This window comes from Chelon labrosus, assembly GCF_963514085.1.
Source record: "Chelon labrosus genome assembly, chromosome: 4".
NCBI lineage: Eukaryota > Metazoa > Chordata > Actinopteri > Mugiliformes > Mugilidae > Chelon > Chelon labrosus.
The window spans coordinates 30,619,256-30,634,488 of NC_140340.1; the positions used below are offsets into that span (position 1 = coordinate 30,619,256).

General features: G+C 41.7%; 1 protein-coding gene across 1 annotated transcript; it reads left to right on the forward strand.

The window, feature by feature from the left end:
- Positions 1-2,889: 2,889 nt before the first annotated feature.
- cldn19 (claudin 19) lies at positions 2,890-14,056 on the forward strand. The gene is made up of 5 exons (XM_084542857.1): positions 2,890-3,653; positions 8,398-8,562; positions 8,867-8,951; positions 10,066-10,212; positions 13,105-14,056. The coding sequence occupies exons 1-5, from the start codon at positions 3,431-3,433 to the stop codon at positions 13,151-13,153; spliced, it is 669 nt and encodes a 222-aa protein (XP_084398983.1). The 5' UTR covers positions 2,890-3,430; the 3' UTR covers positions 13,154-14,056.
- Positions 14,057-15,233: the final 1,177 nt, after the last annotated feature.

Here is a 15,233-nt window from a genome sequence, read left to right on the forward strand (position 1 = left end):
TGTCTATTGATTTATATTTGCATGACATATCTTTTATAGTCCAAGAAAACTTTGTCCTGATGTCCTGAGAAGGGCAACCAAGCAACAAAGGCTGCTGGCAGCAGTTGGTTTGTGTTTGTGGGCACGCTCAAACAATCTGACCTCAGTGGGAATGGAAATATTGCAAAAAAGACAATAGAAAAGCAACCATTTTGGTATTTTATTATACTAAAGTGAATACTTTGGGTTTTGGACTATTTCTTAGGCAAAGCAAGACACAGCTGTCAAGAAACTGTTGATTTCCTATCCATAACAGCGATCTTTCCCTTCCCTGATCAAAGTAGTTTTACCCGTTTTGATGGAAAACACAGTGGTCAGTTTTGTGTTCGCCAAAGAAAGCAGCTTATCACGACTTGTATTTCAATTCAATTCATCTCAATTCAATTCAGTTCAGTTTGATTTATATAGCGCCAAATCCTGCCATGCCACCTTAGGGCACTTTACAACAATTCCCCTTTGAGCAGCGCTTGGTGACAATGTAGAGGAAAAAAATTCCCTTGAAGAGGAAGAACTTCCAGCGGAACCAGACTCAAGCTAAGCAACTAGTTGGAACGACAAGAGAGCAGAGAAAATAACGGCAGTTTACATCCACGTCTGTCCGCAGGCTTTGTATGTAAGCACAAAGATTTGAATTTATGTTCTGGACTATATTTCTCAGCATCATATTGAGGCAGATTGTTGCAGGTGAAAGAAGGCAGCCCCAGACACTTGGTTTATATGTCAGTTAAAGGACATTAAAAAAAAAAAAAAAAAAAAAGTGAGCGAATGGGAAACTTTTATTTATTTATTTAATGAAGTACTCATCTAACCCCAAACAACCTAACAAGGTTGTTTTTGTTTTCAAACCTTATCAAACATTTTACAACAGCACTGTCACTTCATGAAAAGGTTAAGGCCTCTTCACAGAGTGTGATCACGAGCTGTCATGAGAGAAATGTTGTAAAATTCTTGGTCCTATGTCGCACTGTCGCTGCTGCTTTTAAAGTTTGCAAACCAACTCATCAGAAATCTATGTGAAATAGAATATACCGGCCAGTGCAACATGTTGCCGGCATGCGTCCTGCCATAGGTCCGCTCCAAGGGAACAGGAGGAAACAGCACGCAAAAGGGAAGCCACTATACAAAGATACTTAGTGGTCCATCTTGACCTGTCAGGGGTCTATTAGGGGCTAACTTCAATTATTTATTGTTTGACTAAAGATCATCGTCACACCTACAACATGCTTGTAGCTGCCTATAGTACCACAGTGATGCTGGTTGGGCTGAATGGCTCTTGTTTGGCCGCATAACTTGGAGATGGGATTGTCATGTGAACTTCTGAGCTTGTGATCTTGTGAATCTGGCATGTCGAAACCAACAGTCTCGTCAGGTAAGATATCTGAATGCAATTACAGACTACCTGTTTTTCCATTTTGACTTGCTATATGCCTGCAGGCTGTATTTCTCATTCAAACTCCACCAATAGCAGTGTGTCGTTATGGTTCAAAATCAGAAGGCCCTTGAAAGCCTTCTGGAAACCCCCACCTCACCTCCCCCGACAAGTCCAGCACTTGTTTTGCCTCGCTTTCATCTCTCCTCGCCTCTTGGGCTCAGCTGACCTCCGTGCTCCGATCACAACTCTCCCCCACATGTCAAGCCTCTCATTAGACATCGCAAACCTGAACACAAAACAGCTACATGCACACAGGCAAAATATCCAAACCTATGACAATACCGTGAGAGGTAGGTTCACAAACCAAAAGGGATGGTTTTACCTCCATGTATGGTTCTTTTTACTCAGATTAATGTATGAATGCATGTGTGTAGTGAAGGGGTTTCATGCTTGATGGATAAGTGAGGTCATGTGATTTTTGATGTTCAAGTTCAAGGTTAATTTGGTAGGAGAGGTTAGAGAGGAATTAAAACAGACAAAAAGTGGAAAAAAATGGATGTTTATTAAAGTAGAAACATAAACCAGTTATCATCTGTTGCTTTAATTCCACTGAAAACAGCTGGGAGAATCTGAGCAAGAACATGCTCGTTGTGCGGACCGGCTATGAGTGTACGCAGGGTGCGGGTGAGACATGTCTCTTACAGATGTGAGAAAACGGCCATGTCTCTGAGAGCGAGTGTGTCGACGGTCTAATTGACAGAATAGAATTATCGAGTTAGTCTGGAGTGAACTGAAGCTAATTTAATGAGCTGAGTAGAAGGCCAGCTGATGGGGCGCGCAGCTGTGGGAAAACAGTTTTCTGCGCTCTCCACACACACACAAAAGGACCGAGTGTGTCCGCGTTTACAGCTCTTCAGGATGTACAGTTGGGTGAACTCTCACTTGCTCTCTCTTTCTCTCTCTTCATTTGTTGGGGTTGTCATGGCGATGTGTGTGTGCAGCCCATAATTTTCAGAGAGCCTGTCTGGATGTGACACGTCCCTTTCAGGTCGGGCATTGTTTGGTTGCTGATTTACGTGAGTTTGTTGCACTTTACCGGCACCTCCTCAACCCCTCCAGCTAGGGGTGGCAAACTTTTTTAAAGGGTCAATGCAACCTATTCTTGCTTATTTTGCATATAACAGCATATTGAAGTTTATTTTGATTGACAATCGCCAGTTTGGAACAGTTTTGCCTCATTGTGACTTTAGTGGTGCTTTCCCTCCTCAGCCACATCTTTTGCTTTTTCTTTCTCTCTGTTTGAAACAGTCCTCATTCTCCCCAGTCAGCCAATCCCTCTTCCCTCCTAGTAGGCGTTCCTATAACACTGTGAACTCCAATCGCAGGCCAGCCCTTTTCCCCATCCCTTCATGGTCAGCCTGTTGTGTTCACATGTTCTTTTTTTTTTTTTTACTCTTTTTTTTTTTTCCCTGCTACCCCTCATTGAGCCACTCAAGCCCTGGAGCAGATGGAAATATTGTAGTGGGGGGAAAGTAAGTGAGAAGCAGAGAGAGAGAGAGTGAGTGAGAATTGGAAGAAGCCATGCAGAGGTTGGGGCAGCCCAGCGACAATGCTTGATGAACTGAACTGCTGACCGCCAGAAACTCTTTCTTTCACTTTTGACTGATCCCCAGAGGGACCAAGGAATCAGACAGGACACAGGGGGAGACATCAATTTGCTGTCCCAACTGACGGGAAAAACCCAACCCAGGACGTGGAGAGAAAAAGGAGGACAGAGTTAGACTCGAGGAAAAAGAGGAGAGTTCTACAAATGCCAGTTAAGGCGGACAGGCAGAAGGAGATGCTCACAGGGACCAGATAGTCAAGAGAACAGTGAAACAAGTCGCAGGTGTGCCCACAAAGACTGCTCAGAGAAAGGGCGTTGCATCAAAGTCCTCCAGTAAAAAAAGAAAGGCCATTGCGAGTCAAGCAGGGAGAGAAAAAGCCAGATAGAAAACAGAGGGACAGCACTAGAGAAGGATGGCCAATTCAGGTCTCCAGCTGTTGGGTTATTTTCTGGCGTTGGGCGGATGGATTGGAATCATCTCCACCACTGCCTTGCCCCAGTGGAAGCAGTCATCATATGCTGGTGATGCCATCATCACGGCCGTGGGTCTCTACGAGGGGCTGTGGATGAGCTGTGCCTCGCAGAGCACAGGGCAGGTGCAGTGCAAGATCTTTGACTCCATGCTCTCGCTGGACAGTAAGTACAATGTTTGAATTTGACAACCCCCGGCGCTCTAACTTCTAGCAGCTTACACTTTCTCTGTTCACACTGATGTTACTTTCCACGGCTGTTTAAATGAACGTTTAAGGGATTATATTAATGCTCAAAGTAAGAGTTTTCCAAGTTGTTTCTTCTTCAGCTCTTAAATCTTGGACGGGTCCGATATTTTATATGGAACCATTGAGTGATAATCACTCAATAATTTGCCATATGATGGAAAAGCACAATTAATATTTAAACATTCTAATAATCTGCTCTTGATGCATCCCCAGGAAAGGTTTCTCTAATTTAATCGCAGTCTCTTCAAACTTCTTTCTGTGTTTACTACACCCTATTTCATTACGTCTACCTGATGAGGTAGTTCTGTGTCCACCTCTTGCCCCACTTTGTCTTCCCGTATTCATCCCCTTGAAATATCTATGGTGCTGTGCTACAAATCACAACAGTTTTTGTAGTTGGCTTGTTCATTGCCTCCCACATTTTTCTTTAATCAGCTCAAACAGAACAGAAGGAAAACAACTTCCTCAGCTCTAAATGCTATCTGGGATGCATTAAGTTCACAAGCAGTAAATCTCACTTAAAATGCTGGTGTTCACATCCCTGATGACGTTCGGTTGTTTTGTTAAAACTCCAAAACACCATGACACGTAATGTGTGAGGATAGGGAGGGGGCGAGGAATGCGCGGTTCAGACATAAATTAGCTCAGAATATGAGTCTCCTGTCATCTCCAATCTGTAAGCAGGACCTAGTGACTCATAATTAATGGCACAAAGATTATATGAATCTATCCATCCATCTACTGCCTACTTAAATCATCCTATTAGAGATTCTAATGACAGACCAAGGAGGGGGCGGGTGGTAGTAGACGGGGGGGTCAGATGGCATTTTTATGAAACAATTTGAGTTTGCTTTTCTTTGTGTTTTTTTCCTCTTGTGGCACGCTCTCCTTGGAGCAACAAACGAGACACTTTGCAAACATTTTGGTGTCTTGGTGAGTCATTATATCAACAGATTTCCAGTGTGACCGAGCGCCTCAGCTGATCTGCCATCTTCCCATCTCCTTTGCTACATTGCAGCAATAAGAACAGAGTATTGTCCTTGCACATGAATAGGGGCTGTTAGGAGAAGAAAGGGGCAGTGTTGAGCCAAAGACCAGAGCTATTCCCAGAATGCATTCTGTCTTCCCCACACGCACGCATTGTTCCGTTTGTCCACTAGTACACCCAGTGTGTATGGATTCAGAGTGGAGACAAACACTTAACGGCAAGCTATGACCGAACATCTTGACCGACAAGATATTTTTACAGGTGTGCCCCCAGACAGATCCAATCATGCGTCTACGCTGCGGGTCTGAATCTTGATTAAACGCCCCGTCGGGTATGGGCTTGATGCAGCAGTAAAAGTTCTGGAGGAGCTCTTCTCCCCTGGATACGTTAGCAGCAGGAGCAGCATGTGATGGCGGGTCTAATTGTTCACCAGACTGTGCTGCGCTCTGCTGATGCGGTTAAGCCAACGTGGTGGAAAGTGCTTCAGGTTTACTGAGTGTTATTATCAGGAAGAAGATGGAGGCCGGCGTGACAGGTGACTTTGAAGATTGATTGTCATCTGTCAGAAGAGCAGAGTGTGGATGGTGGTGCTGAAAGGACAGCGCTTTGCATCCAGAAACGATGAAGCGCTGAGTGGAAGACACAGTGACCTGCCTCTGTCAATCCGTTCAGTCTCATTGAATTCTGACATTGCCCTTGCTTCCATTATGAGGCCCAGGTTGAGATATTTATATGTATTAGAATTTAACAGTTCAGCTGCTTTAGATCAACCATCCAGCCACCAAATTTGCTCCATCCAATCAACCGTGTGGTATAAGAGGATAATTATAAGAGGATAACAATTTCCATATACATATGAAAACCAACATGTCTTACAGGACTAGCTGACTGTCTCCACTGAATACATTTAAGACCCCCTTTTAAGGGGTCTATATTTTTAGCTGAGAGTTGAAATACACTTTTGATACAGCACCAAGTATTTACAACAGCGGCATTGTGGCGAAATTACCTAAAACCGCCATGTTTGTTCTCTGATGTTGGACAGAAAACTGGACTCTGTGGCACAGAGGGACAAGATATATGAGGTTTAGCTACGGGAAATACTTTGTTTGATCAGTTAATAATTACCGTGTTGAGCCTTTAATGAGATTTGGTCACAATTCCAACCATATACACTGGAAATGTAAATAAACAGCTTGACACTTTTGTTATAGTCCACAAACAAGTTCACAGTTCACAGTTATTTAGTTTGCCATCCAAACGCACCAGTCAGATTGTGTAATGTTCATAAATCCACACATCAACCAGTGATAATAATTGGTTTTACATGGAACAAATATTTTATCATTGTCTTGATTTCTTGGCTTTGACAGTTTCTTCTTGACCCTTAAGAATCAGCAAAAGCAGCAAACAGAACAGAAGGAAAACAACTTCTGCAGCGCTGGGATAATAACCAGTCCACTTGAAATAGAGCTAACTAAAGGGAAATTATTTAAAATGAAATTCTGACTAAATGAAGTTTGTGCTTTGAGTTGAAACTGCATTGTAAAAGGGCTGGATGTGTCAATTTATAGTAAGTGTAGTGTTTGAGTTGAGCAGTGAGTGGGCAAACAGAAATTACGTACAAACACAGTCACAAGTGACCTCACAATGGGACCTCACAGTGCCTCCACACACACACACACACACAACGGCAAGCACACACACTCATTGAAAGCTTGTGGCTGGCACTGCCAACCCTTGCAATGGAAAGAGAGGCCCAGCCCACGACCACCACCCTCCCTCCTTCTAGCCTCTCCTTTACCCCAAAGGCCCCCGACCGCCCGTGTGGTTTGTCACCGGTGTCATGGGTGTCATTTAGCCTGTACACCCCAAGAAGTAAAGAGAGCGGCTGAAAAACAACAACAGCAAAAGAATCAAACCTCTCTCTGTTGAAGGCTGTTCAGATATTCCATCAAAGGGAGCACTGGAGCCATAAATCAGACTTCAAAGATTGTCCCATCCTCTTCTCCCCTCATAAGTCTCTTCAGATCAGCTTCTGAAATGCTGCTTCCTTGATGTACCATGAATGATGTTGTGTGCGTTTTCGTCACAGTGACAAATGATGACTGGCTTCCATCTCAAGCTGTTGTACAGCAGTTCATTTTTAAGTGATTCTTTTTAAATTATAGCCTTCTATTCTATTCTATTCTGTGCATTATGTACCTCAGAAACAGTAGCTTCATAAAACGCAAACTCAAGGTCCATTTACCATCATAATTCGAAGACAGTGTGCTCTGGTTAAAACTTTATTCTATTCTAATAGCAGCTAGTAAAGCAAGAACTATCTCTTTCTCGACACTGTAAACACAGTTTGATCAGCTTACAGCAACTATTTTACTATTATATGCTATTTGCTTGAGATTTAAAGACTGTGCTCACAAGCTCAGAAAAGCCTAACTATATCAAATAATGCCACAGAAGTCGGAAAGTTCATTCTTTGCCTTGCAGAATCCACTTACTGTCTATTTTGAGGAGCTGTGAGATGCATTTGAAGGCTCCAGAAATATTGCTACAGTATCTACCTTGAATGAAGATTGATTTGAGAGACTGTTAAATTCTTTTATGTTTGGTGTGAACTTCTTTTGGATAGAAAATAAACTGTAATTAATTGTCTTCCTAAAGCTTATTGTCACTCTCTCCAATTCTGTTTGTGTTGTAAGTGTAATTTAATTCTTGCCTGCCTTCTGTGATGTAGCTGCAGGTTTAAATTTTGTCATTCTGAACTACTGCGTGCGACCTTGGTTGTGAGACCTGCATGAAAAGCTCTCTTCTTTATTTTAATTACCATATTTGTCAGCTTTGTCAGATATCCGGATTTTGATATTGGAATTTGCATGTTTACTACCGCTGCTGTGAATAATTGCCTCGTTAGACACTCCATCAGTATTTTGACAGTATTATTGAGCTCTTAGCATTGCTTTCGCGTTTACACGTCTGTGAGCGGCTGTGGTTGAGGCCGTCTGATCGCTGTGGCGACGGCCCCGCGAAAACAATCTCGCTTTGTGACAAAGCCACAGTAATCCCACTGTGTGAAACATGTAAAGCAGGCCCTCCTACAGCCGCTCTGTGCCAGAGAGTTTCATCTGTGCCCAATCCACCTACATCCATCGTATCTGTGCCAATATTGTGCTTTGTACATATGTGTGTGTAAATATGTGTAAATATGTTCCTCCCACTGAGTTATGTGTGAGCTAAGGCCTGTGTGGGCAGTGCAATAGATTTTTGAGAAGGCAAAACCACAATGGAATGATGTGGAGAATATTTGGAGGATCATTTAAGGTCCAAAAGCTTGGACAAGAAGTCACCTCTGGAAAATAAAAAAGCTGGAATTACCCTGCTCTGGAAAGTAGGACAGTGGTGGACTGTCCCTGATGACATTTCTATCATGAGTGCATGCGGTCCCATCAATCTTGCATAGCATGTGTAGCTTAATTCCCTTATAATTATCACTTTGTTCATAAATGTTTGCGTTTTTCCAAGTGATGATCTGAAAGGCTCTTTGTTTTCTCATCCCGTCATCACTTTCCTCCCTCTCTTTGCCTCAATTTCATTTCTTATCTTCTATTGTATCATACTCCGTCCCATGCTTCCCCTGTGGTTGGCGCCTCATCCTTTCTTCTTCTTTATCTAGTCCACATCCAGACATGCCGGGCCCTTATGGTGGTGTCAGTACTGCTGGGTTTTATCGGCATCATTGTCAGCGTGGTGGGCATGAAGTGCACCAAGGTGGGAGATAACAACCCAACCACAAAGACTCGCATCGCTGTGACCGGAGGAGCTCTCTTCCTGCTCGCAGGTGGGATTTCTGCTGACGTCTTTTAATATTTAGTTTAATTTGCAAGCAAAAGTAAACTCAGAATCTTCTGCAATCAGTGCGTTTAACAAGAGTGGTCTGGCAATTTTCTAGCCTCAATATCTCACTCGGGGTCTCCTGAGTAATTAAGAGTCTTCACTGTAAACAGGAAGTGGTCATTTTAGAATCTTGAGCTGCCGACCTCAGACATAAACAAGGAACACCACCAATTCATTTGTGTGTTGCTGTAGCTACGGTGTTTGCAGGCTTAATAAGTGCGGAGAATAATCTTTCTGTCACTCTACAGGCCTATGCACATTGGTGTCTGTGTCCTGGTATGCCACTCAGGTGTCCTATCAGTTCTTCAACCCAAACACGCCACCCAACGCCAGGTATGTAGAGCATGGAACAAATATGAATGACTGTGATAATGGTGCCCAAAGTCTTAATATTCCTAAGACTTTAAGACGCCACATACAAGTTACTACTGTCACAATATGCACAGTATCCCAAAAAACACACAATCAGGCAGATTAAACAAATAGAAAGAGACAGAGACAGAAGAGAGACAGGATTTTTAATTTTTTGTTCGGTCAGTCAGTCTAATAAAATAAAATGAGGATTTGGGAAAAGGAAAATAGGATCAAAATTAAAAGCAAGACATCCTCTCAATTCTCCCTAAGTCCTGCTTTATTTCCTGTTCAGTTTCTTGAAAACTGCAGCCACTAAAACCAAATTATAACTATATATTCTACAGTCAAACTGTGGTCAGAGTCTTGAAACATGACTTCCTCATCCAAAACTCATATGTATGGATACTGAAAATGGTTAGCATTAGCTGCTCACACTTCCTGATTTCCTTCCTGAACATTTTCAGCTTTATTTGATATCATTTCCAAATGATGGCTAATTAAATTAGGTTATATTAATTTACTAACTGTTTCAAATTATACGCAATAGTAATCACTTCAGTATCAGTTCAGTTCAGTGTCCGTTGCTAATTTTAACTGAGAAACGTGTTCGCCACCAATTGCAAATGGTTCCAATTATATCAGATTAAAATGAGCCAACAGTTGTTAATTATAGCTCACAAATATTCCTTGATTCTGTTTCTAAGACCTCCACGCTCCACGCTAGTAAAAAAAAAAGAAAAGAAAAAAAATATACAATATACCTGAGATTATGGCTTTAAAAAATGTGACTGACTGTGACTTTGTTTAGCCGCTGTCAGCTAATGTTAGCCATTTTTGGATAATGAGCATGGGCAGGTTATTCATTTCCAAATTATAAAAGATAAACATCTCCAGCATTTAGTTATTAACACTTAATTATGGTAAATTAATACAGATAGCCATAACCAATAACTAGCTACCAAGCACACTTCAGAGCAGTGACACTTTGTTGTTTTTGAACTCAAGCTAGTTTAAGCTAGCTGAACTGACGTCAGTGAGACCTCTAACACAAAGCCTCTGTACTTGTTCCTAATTTTCCCTATTTCCCGTACAGGTATGAGTTTGGCTCAGCCCTGTTCGTCGGCTGGGCAGCGGCTAGCCTGACGGTCCTGGGTGGCTCCTTGCTGTGCTGCTCCTGCTCCAAAGACGACATGCGAGGGCAGCAATACTACCGCCAATCACAGCCTTCCACAGCCAGGGAGTACGTGTAAACCCCACCCACTTCCAGCAGTCACCCAATCAGAGAGCAGAGGACACGCTGGGCACCACCCCCTGCTAAAACAATACAATTACGCTTGCTAAAACAAAACTATCATGTATAAACATGTATACACTCATATAATAGCACTCACACACATCATATGCAGAAACATACCCCATACGTTGTTATTCACCAGTAGGATGTGTTCTTGTTGCTAAAAGAGCTACAAACGTGAAGTATTTGTGAGCATGTGAATGGAAACATCTCATGTACCTTCATGTCATTATTTATGTACTCTATATTAGCGTAGAGATGAATAGAAAACTAAATTAAATAACTTAAATAATTCGTTTCTTGGTTCCAACTTTTAGGGTAGTTGACAAGGCAAATCTAAGTGTATGTCACTGCAGAGAATGTGAGCATGGAGCTAAAAAGACAGTGCTGCCAAACTCTTACTGGCATGTCCTATGCTTTTCTGGTTGGAGCTGCATTAGTGGTTTGCTTCCATGTTTCTTTGTGTATTCATACTCCACTGGTGCAGTCAGGTTGTTGAAGGAAAAGCAGAAACCGCTATGCAAATGAGGAAAGAGTATATCTCGTACCTTATGCATTGTCGGTAAAATTCAGACAAAGAATGGTTTAGTCTCTTTTATTTACTTCAGATTGTCGTGAAACTAGTAAAATTTATGTACGATGATTTAAGACAACACTGGAATCAGACTATAAAAAATTCACAAGTAACTCTGCAGCTATGGGGCTGATGGAGAAATTTACGAGCGATTAAACCAACCAGAATGAGTGACAGCAAAGAAGCAGGTGTTGTTCAGTGCTCTGTGTAATGAGGGCTCCAGGCAGCCATTTTGTAACAGCTGAGCAACTTCCTCAGTTTGAAACGAGCAACTTCCCTGATAGTCCTGTTTTACACACCTATCACCAGATAACAGCTGCACACGGGGACACAATCTGAACTGCAGGAGTGGAGGTGAATTATTAGCTGAAGGTGTCTGTTTATCCTTTAATGAGTGTGTATGCTGTTGACTATCTCTTTGCCATTATACTCAGCACCAAGAGAAAGTGGAGCTTCTCATCAACACATATCATAACGCTCCATTTACTAACACAATCATTCCAGATTCATACACTCCCTCATCTCATAATCTCTTGTATAACCAAACCAACATGGAAGATTTAAGCTATTTCACAGACCTCTGATCAAAGTAGAATCTTACTGGGAATCATAAACTACTATATGAGACTAGCACAGTGTTATTTCACAGCTGACTATAAGCCACCACAAAGCCTAAAGCACAGCTATAAAGTAATATAGCAGAAAACATATATTTTACTTAAACTCAGCAGACACGGTTTGATTGTTCACATATAGTAGCAACAAGTGCCTTGCAAACCAGTGTCTACTCTATACAGATGAAGTACAATAGATACGTGCAGCTAACCCCACATTAGAGCCTGTAAAACTCAACTGCAGAGCTAAATTGGCTCTTGAGTTCCCCCTTGATGCTCCCCCATCACTTGTGCCCTCATTTGTGTTTCTGAAAGAGCTGTTCCATCACTGTTCCAGATAATAAAGCCATTAACTTTTCTCAGAATAGGTCCCAGTCGCCCGATTTCCTGGCCATACAGTCTCTCTTCTTGGGAGACACTTGTTTGTGGAGAGCTTTATTATTGTGGGATTGGGGGGAGGTTTTAGGTCTATAGGAAATCCCCCCTCCCAGCCCTTTAAATAAAGAGGGATGTCAAGCGCCACTGGTCTGCCAGTAGCAGCTGTGCTTTGAATAGGGACTGTTCAACAACAAGTATAAAAAACTACCTGTAAAGCTGCGTCCAAAGATAAGGAAGCATACTTGAAAAAATGGTTCGACATTATGGGAAATCCAAACAAAATGCAGTTGTCTGGTTCTCCAAAAGTAAAACAAAAAGACAACTGAGGTTTTGTAACGTTTGGACAGATGGAAAAGCTGCCCCCCACCCCCCCTTCAAATTTTACGCTGACCTTCCAAATTTTATGCTAAGCTAACCTCTCTCTACTTAGTGTGGCATCAATCATACAGCATACATAATCAACGTCAAATAACTTCAGAATTACAGCTAACTACAGTACAATACTACAAATCTGTTTTTTAATTTCATTAGTCAGCCAATCAGGACTAATCTCTAACCTGTTGAGTCCTAGCCCTTCACACTCCTCACCCTTTTTGCTAACATCCTAATCATCCCACTATCTCTGTAACGCTGTGGCAAGCCGAGAGGTCTTGATGTGTCTCTGTTATCCCCTTCTGTTGTCTTATCCTGTTCTTTTCTGACTGTCTTCTTCTCTCCTCTAATTCAGGGCAGAGTTGTTGAGTGAAACTAGTTTCCCTGACTGATCAGCCCCCGCCTTTTTATCGAGGACTGTCCGACTGTCCAACCACTGTCTTCCCCTTCTTTTTTCCCTTTTACCTCTCTGACCTCAAATTTGGACCTCTCGTAGTAGACGATTCCCCTGTTTCTCAGTACTACATCTGCACCTTATCATTTTTAATGGGAACCAAGATCTACTGTCCTCTCCCATTGTCGCTCACCGTCTGAGCCTATTCTGTAAATATGGACTCATAAAAGATATGTGATCAGACCTTTTCTTTAAGAAATGGGGTGTTGACCCTCTACTACACCTCTGTTACCCTCATCCCCAACTCCTACCCCACCACTTCTGTCCACTTATTGGCTGAAAGTTAACAATGAGTTGAAGCAGGTTGTAGGTTTGTTGCGCTGATTCATGATTTCACTTATATCCTATGACCTCTGGGTGTTTTTGTTAATGTACCTTTGGGTTTATTTTGTTCACTGTGACTGTACTTTAACTGAAACATGTCTTTTTTTCCTTTTGAATTGCAGACCAAATGTTAAAAGTACCCCACCAGAGAAAAGGGAGCAGTACTTGTAGTTTGGGAGAGTCTTCTGGCCTTACCATGGTTTAGGTTCTGTCGACAGACAAAACCCTCTCACTGAGGAATTCAAAACAGACAAGAAGGAATGAACAGCAGCTTTTCAAGCATATCGCATCAGCATAAATTAGAGTCTTTGATGAAATTAACTTTGTTAAATTTGTTTGGGGAGTTTTCATGAATTAGATGTTTTGGGGGATTGAGAAAGATGATATCCTTGTCTTGTCTGTGTTGTTGACTTTGGGAGAGAGTCATTCAGGGTATGTTTTCTATAACATGTTAAAATTGCCCAGGTGTATATACCACCTACTATGTTCTTCTTTTTTACTACACATATAATGTTTTACTACAGTGCCTTATAACACATGTTTGTGCACATGGATGTTTTTCACCACAAGGATTCCTTATAGTCTTCCATCCCATCTGAGGGATGCACATCCACAGCCGTTCTGTATGCAGTTTTCTACTGTTGGATTTCTGAAAATGAATGTGAAGCCACTTTCAGTACCATTTATGAAACAACAATACATGCACATAATAGATCTTCTACTTAATGCCTTATGCCACTGTTTGTAAGAAGCTGTGTGCCCACTTCCATGTAGCCTGGATTGAGGATATACCAAGTAGATTCATTTTGTTTTGTTAAGTGCCGATATGATTTTGTGTGAATGACAGAGTCGTTGTATTATTGACTCTGAAGGATGTACTGTACTGTGTGCTGTCTCCTGTACTAAGCAACCCCAGTTTGCTGAGAGTTCAAATTCCCTTCTGATGCCTATGTTTATTTACCATGCCATTTCTTTCTCTAATATTTACCTCCTCCAATGTTGTGTATCATCTCATTTACAGTATACCCCTGTCTGTTTCTTTTAGAATGAAGTAAACAGAAACATAAAAATGGATTTGGCTATGACTTAGTGCTTTATCAGCTGTTGTTTAACTTTTCACCCTTCACTTGGTTTTACCCACTCCCCCCACTCGTTCCTCTTTTCCAGCTCAGAACCTTTTTTGCACCCTGTTGTTCAATAATTGCAGACGTGGAATTCCACTTCTGCTCTGCTGGAGTGTGGCACATTCTCAGAGGTGGACTCACAAAGTTAACTTGCTCACCACTGCTCTAACCAAGAGCAAGGCTTTTTTTCTTTTTTGGTTTTTATTAGTTTGAACTAGACATTTGTGAAATGTGAACCTTGGCCACAGTTAATGTTTTGTGAGCCTTTACACCACAGCTAAACTGAATCCCAAAAGGTACAAACATACAAGCCTACATAAACATTATTCTTCATTCTAATCTAATTTCATGAGCCAACTCATAGGAGGGGTTTTCTGAACTTAATTGTTTTCAACCAAATCTCCAGACAATAACATATTGGACATTTCACCAAACCCCGGGTTAAAAGATGTATTGTTTCCGAAGTGCACATTTATACAATATCTGCACATGGCCATTATGGTATGGTATGTTTGCAGAATTTTAATCAGCAATAAGTAATGAATGTGGTGCAATGAACAACGGATACCGTATGGTTGGATTTACAGTCAGGTCCATTAATATTGGGACATCGACACGATTCTAATCTTTTTGGCTCTATACACCACCACAATGGATTTGAAATGAAACGAACAAGATGTGATTCAACTGCAGACTTTCAGCTTTAATTTGAGGGTATTTACATCCAAATCAGGTGAACGGTGTAGGAATTACAACAGTTTGTATATGTGCCTCCCACTTTTTAAGGGACCAAAAGTAATGGGACAATTGACTGCTCAGCTGTTCCATGGCCAGGTGTGTGTTATTCCCTCATTATCCCATTTACAAGGAGCAGATAAAAGGTCTAGAGTTAATTTCAAGTGTGCTATTTGCATTTGGAATCTGTTGTTGTCAACTCTCAATATGAGATCCAAAGAGCTGTCACTATCAGTGAAGTAAGCCACCATTAGGCTGAAAAATCAAAACAAACCCATCAGAGAGATAGCAAAAACATTAGGTGTGGCCAAATCAATTGTTTGGAACATTCTTAAAAAGAAAGAACGCACCGGTGAGCTCAGCAACACCAAAAGACTCGGAAGACCACGGAA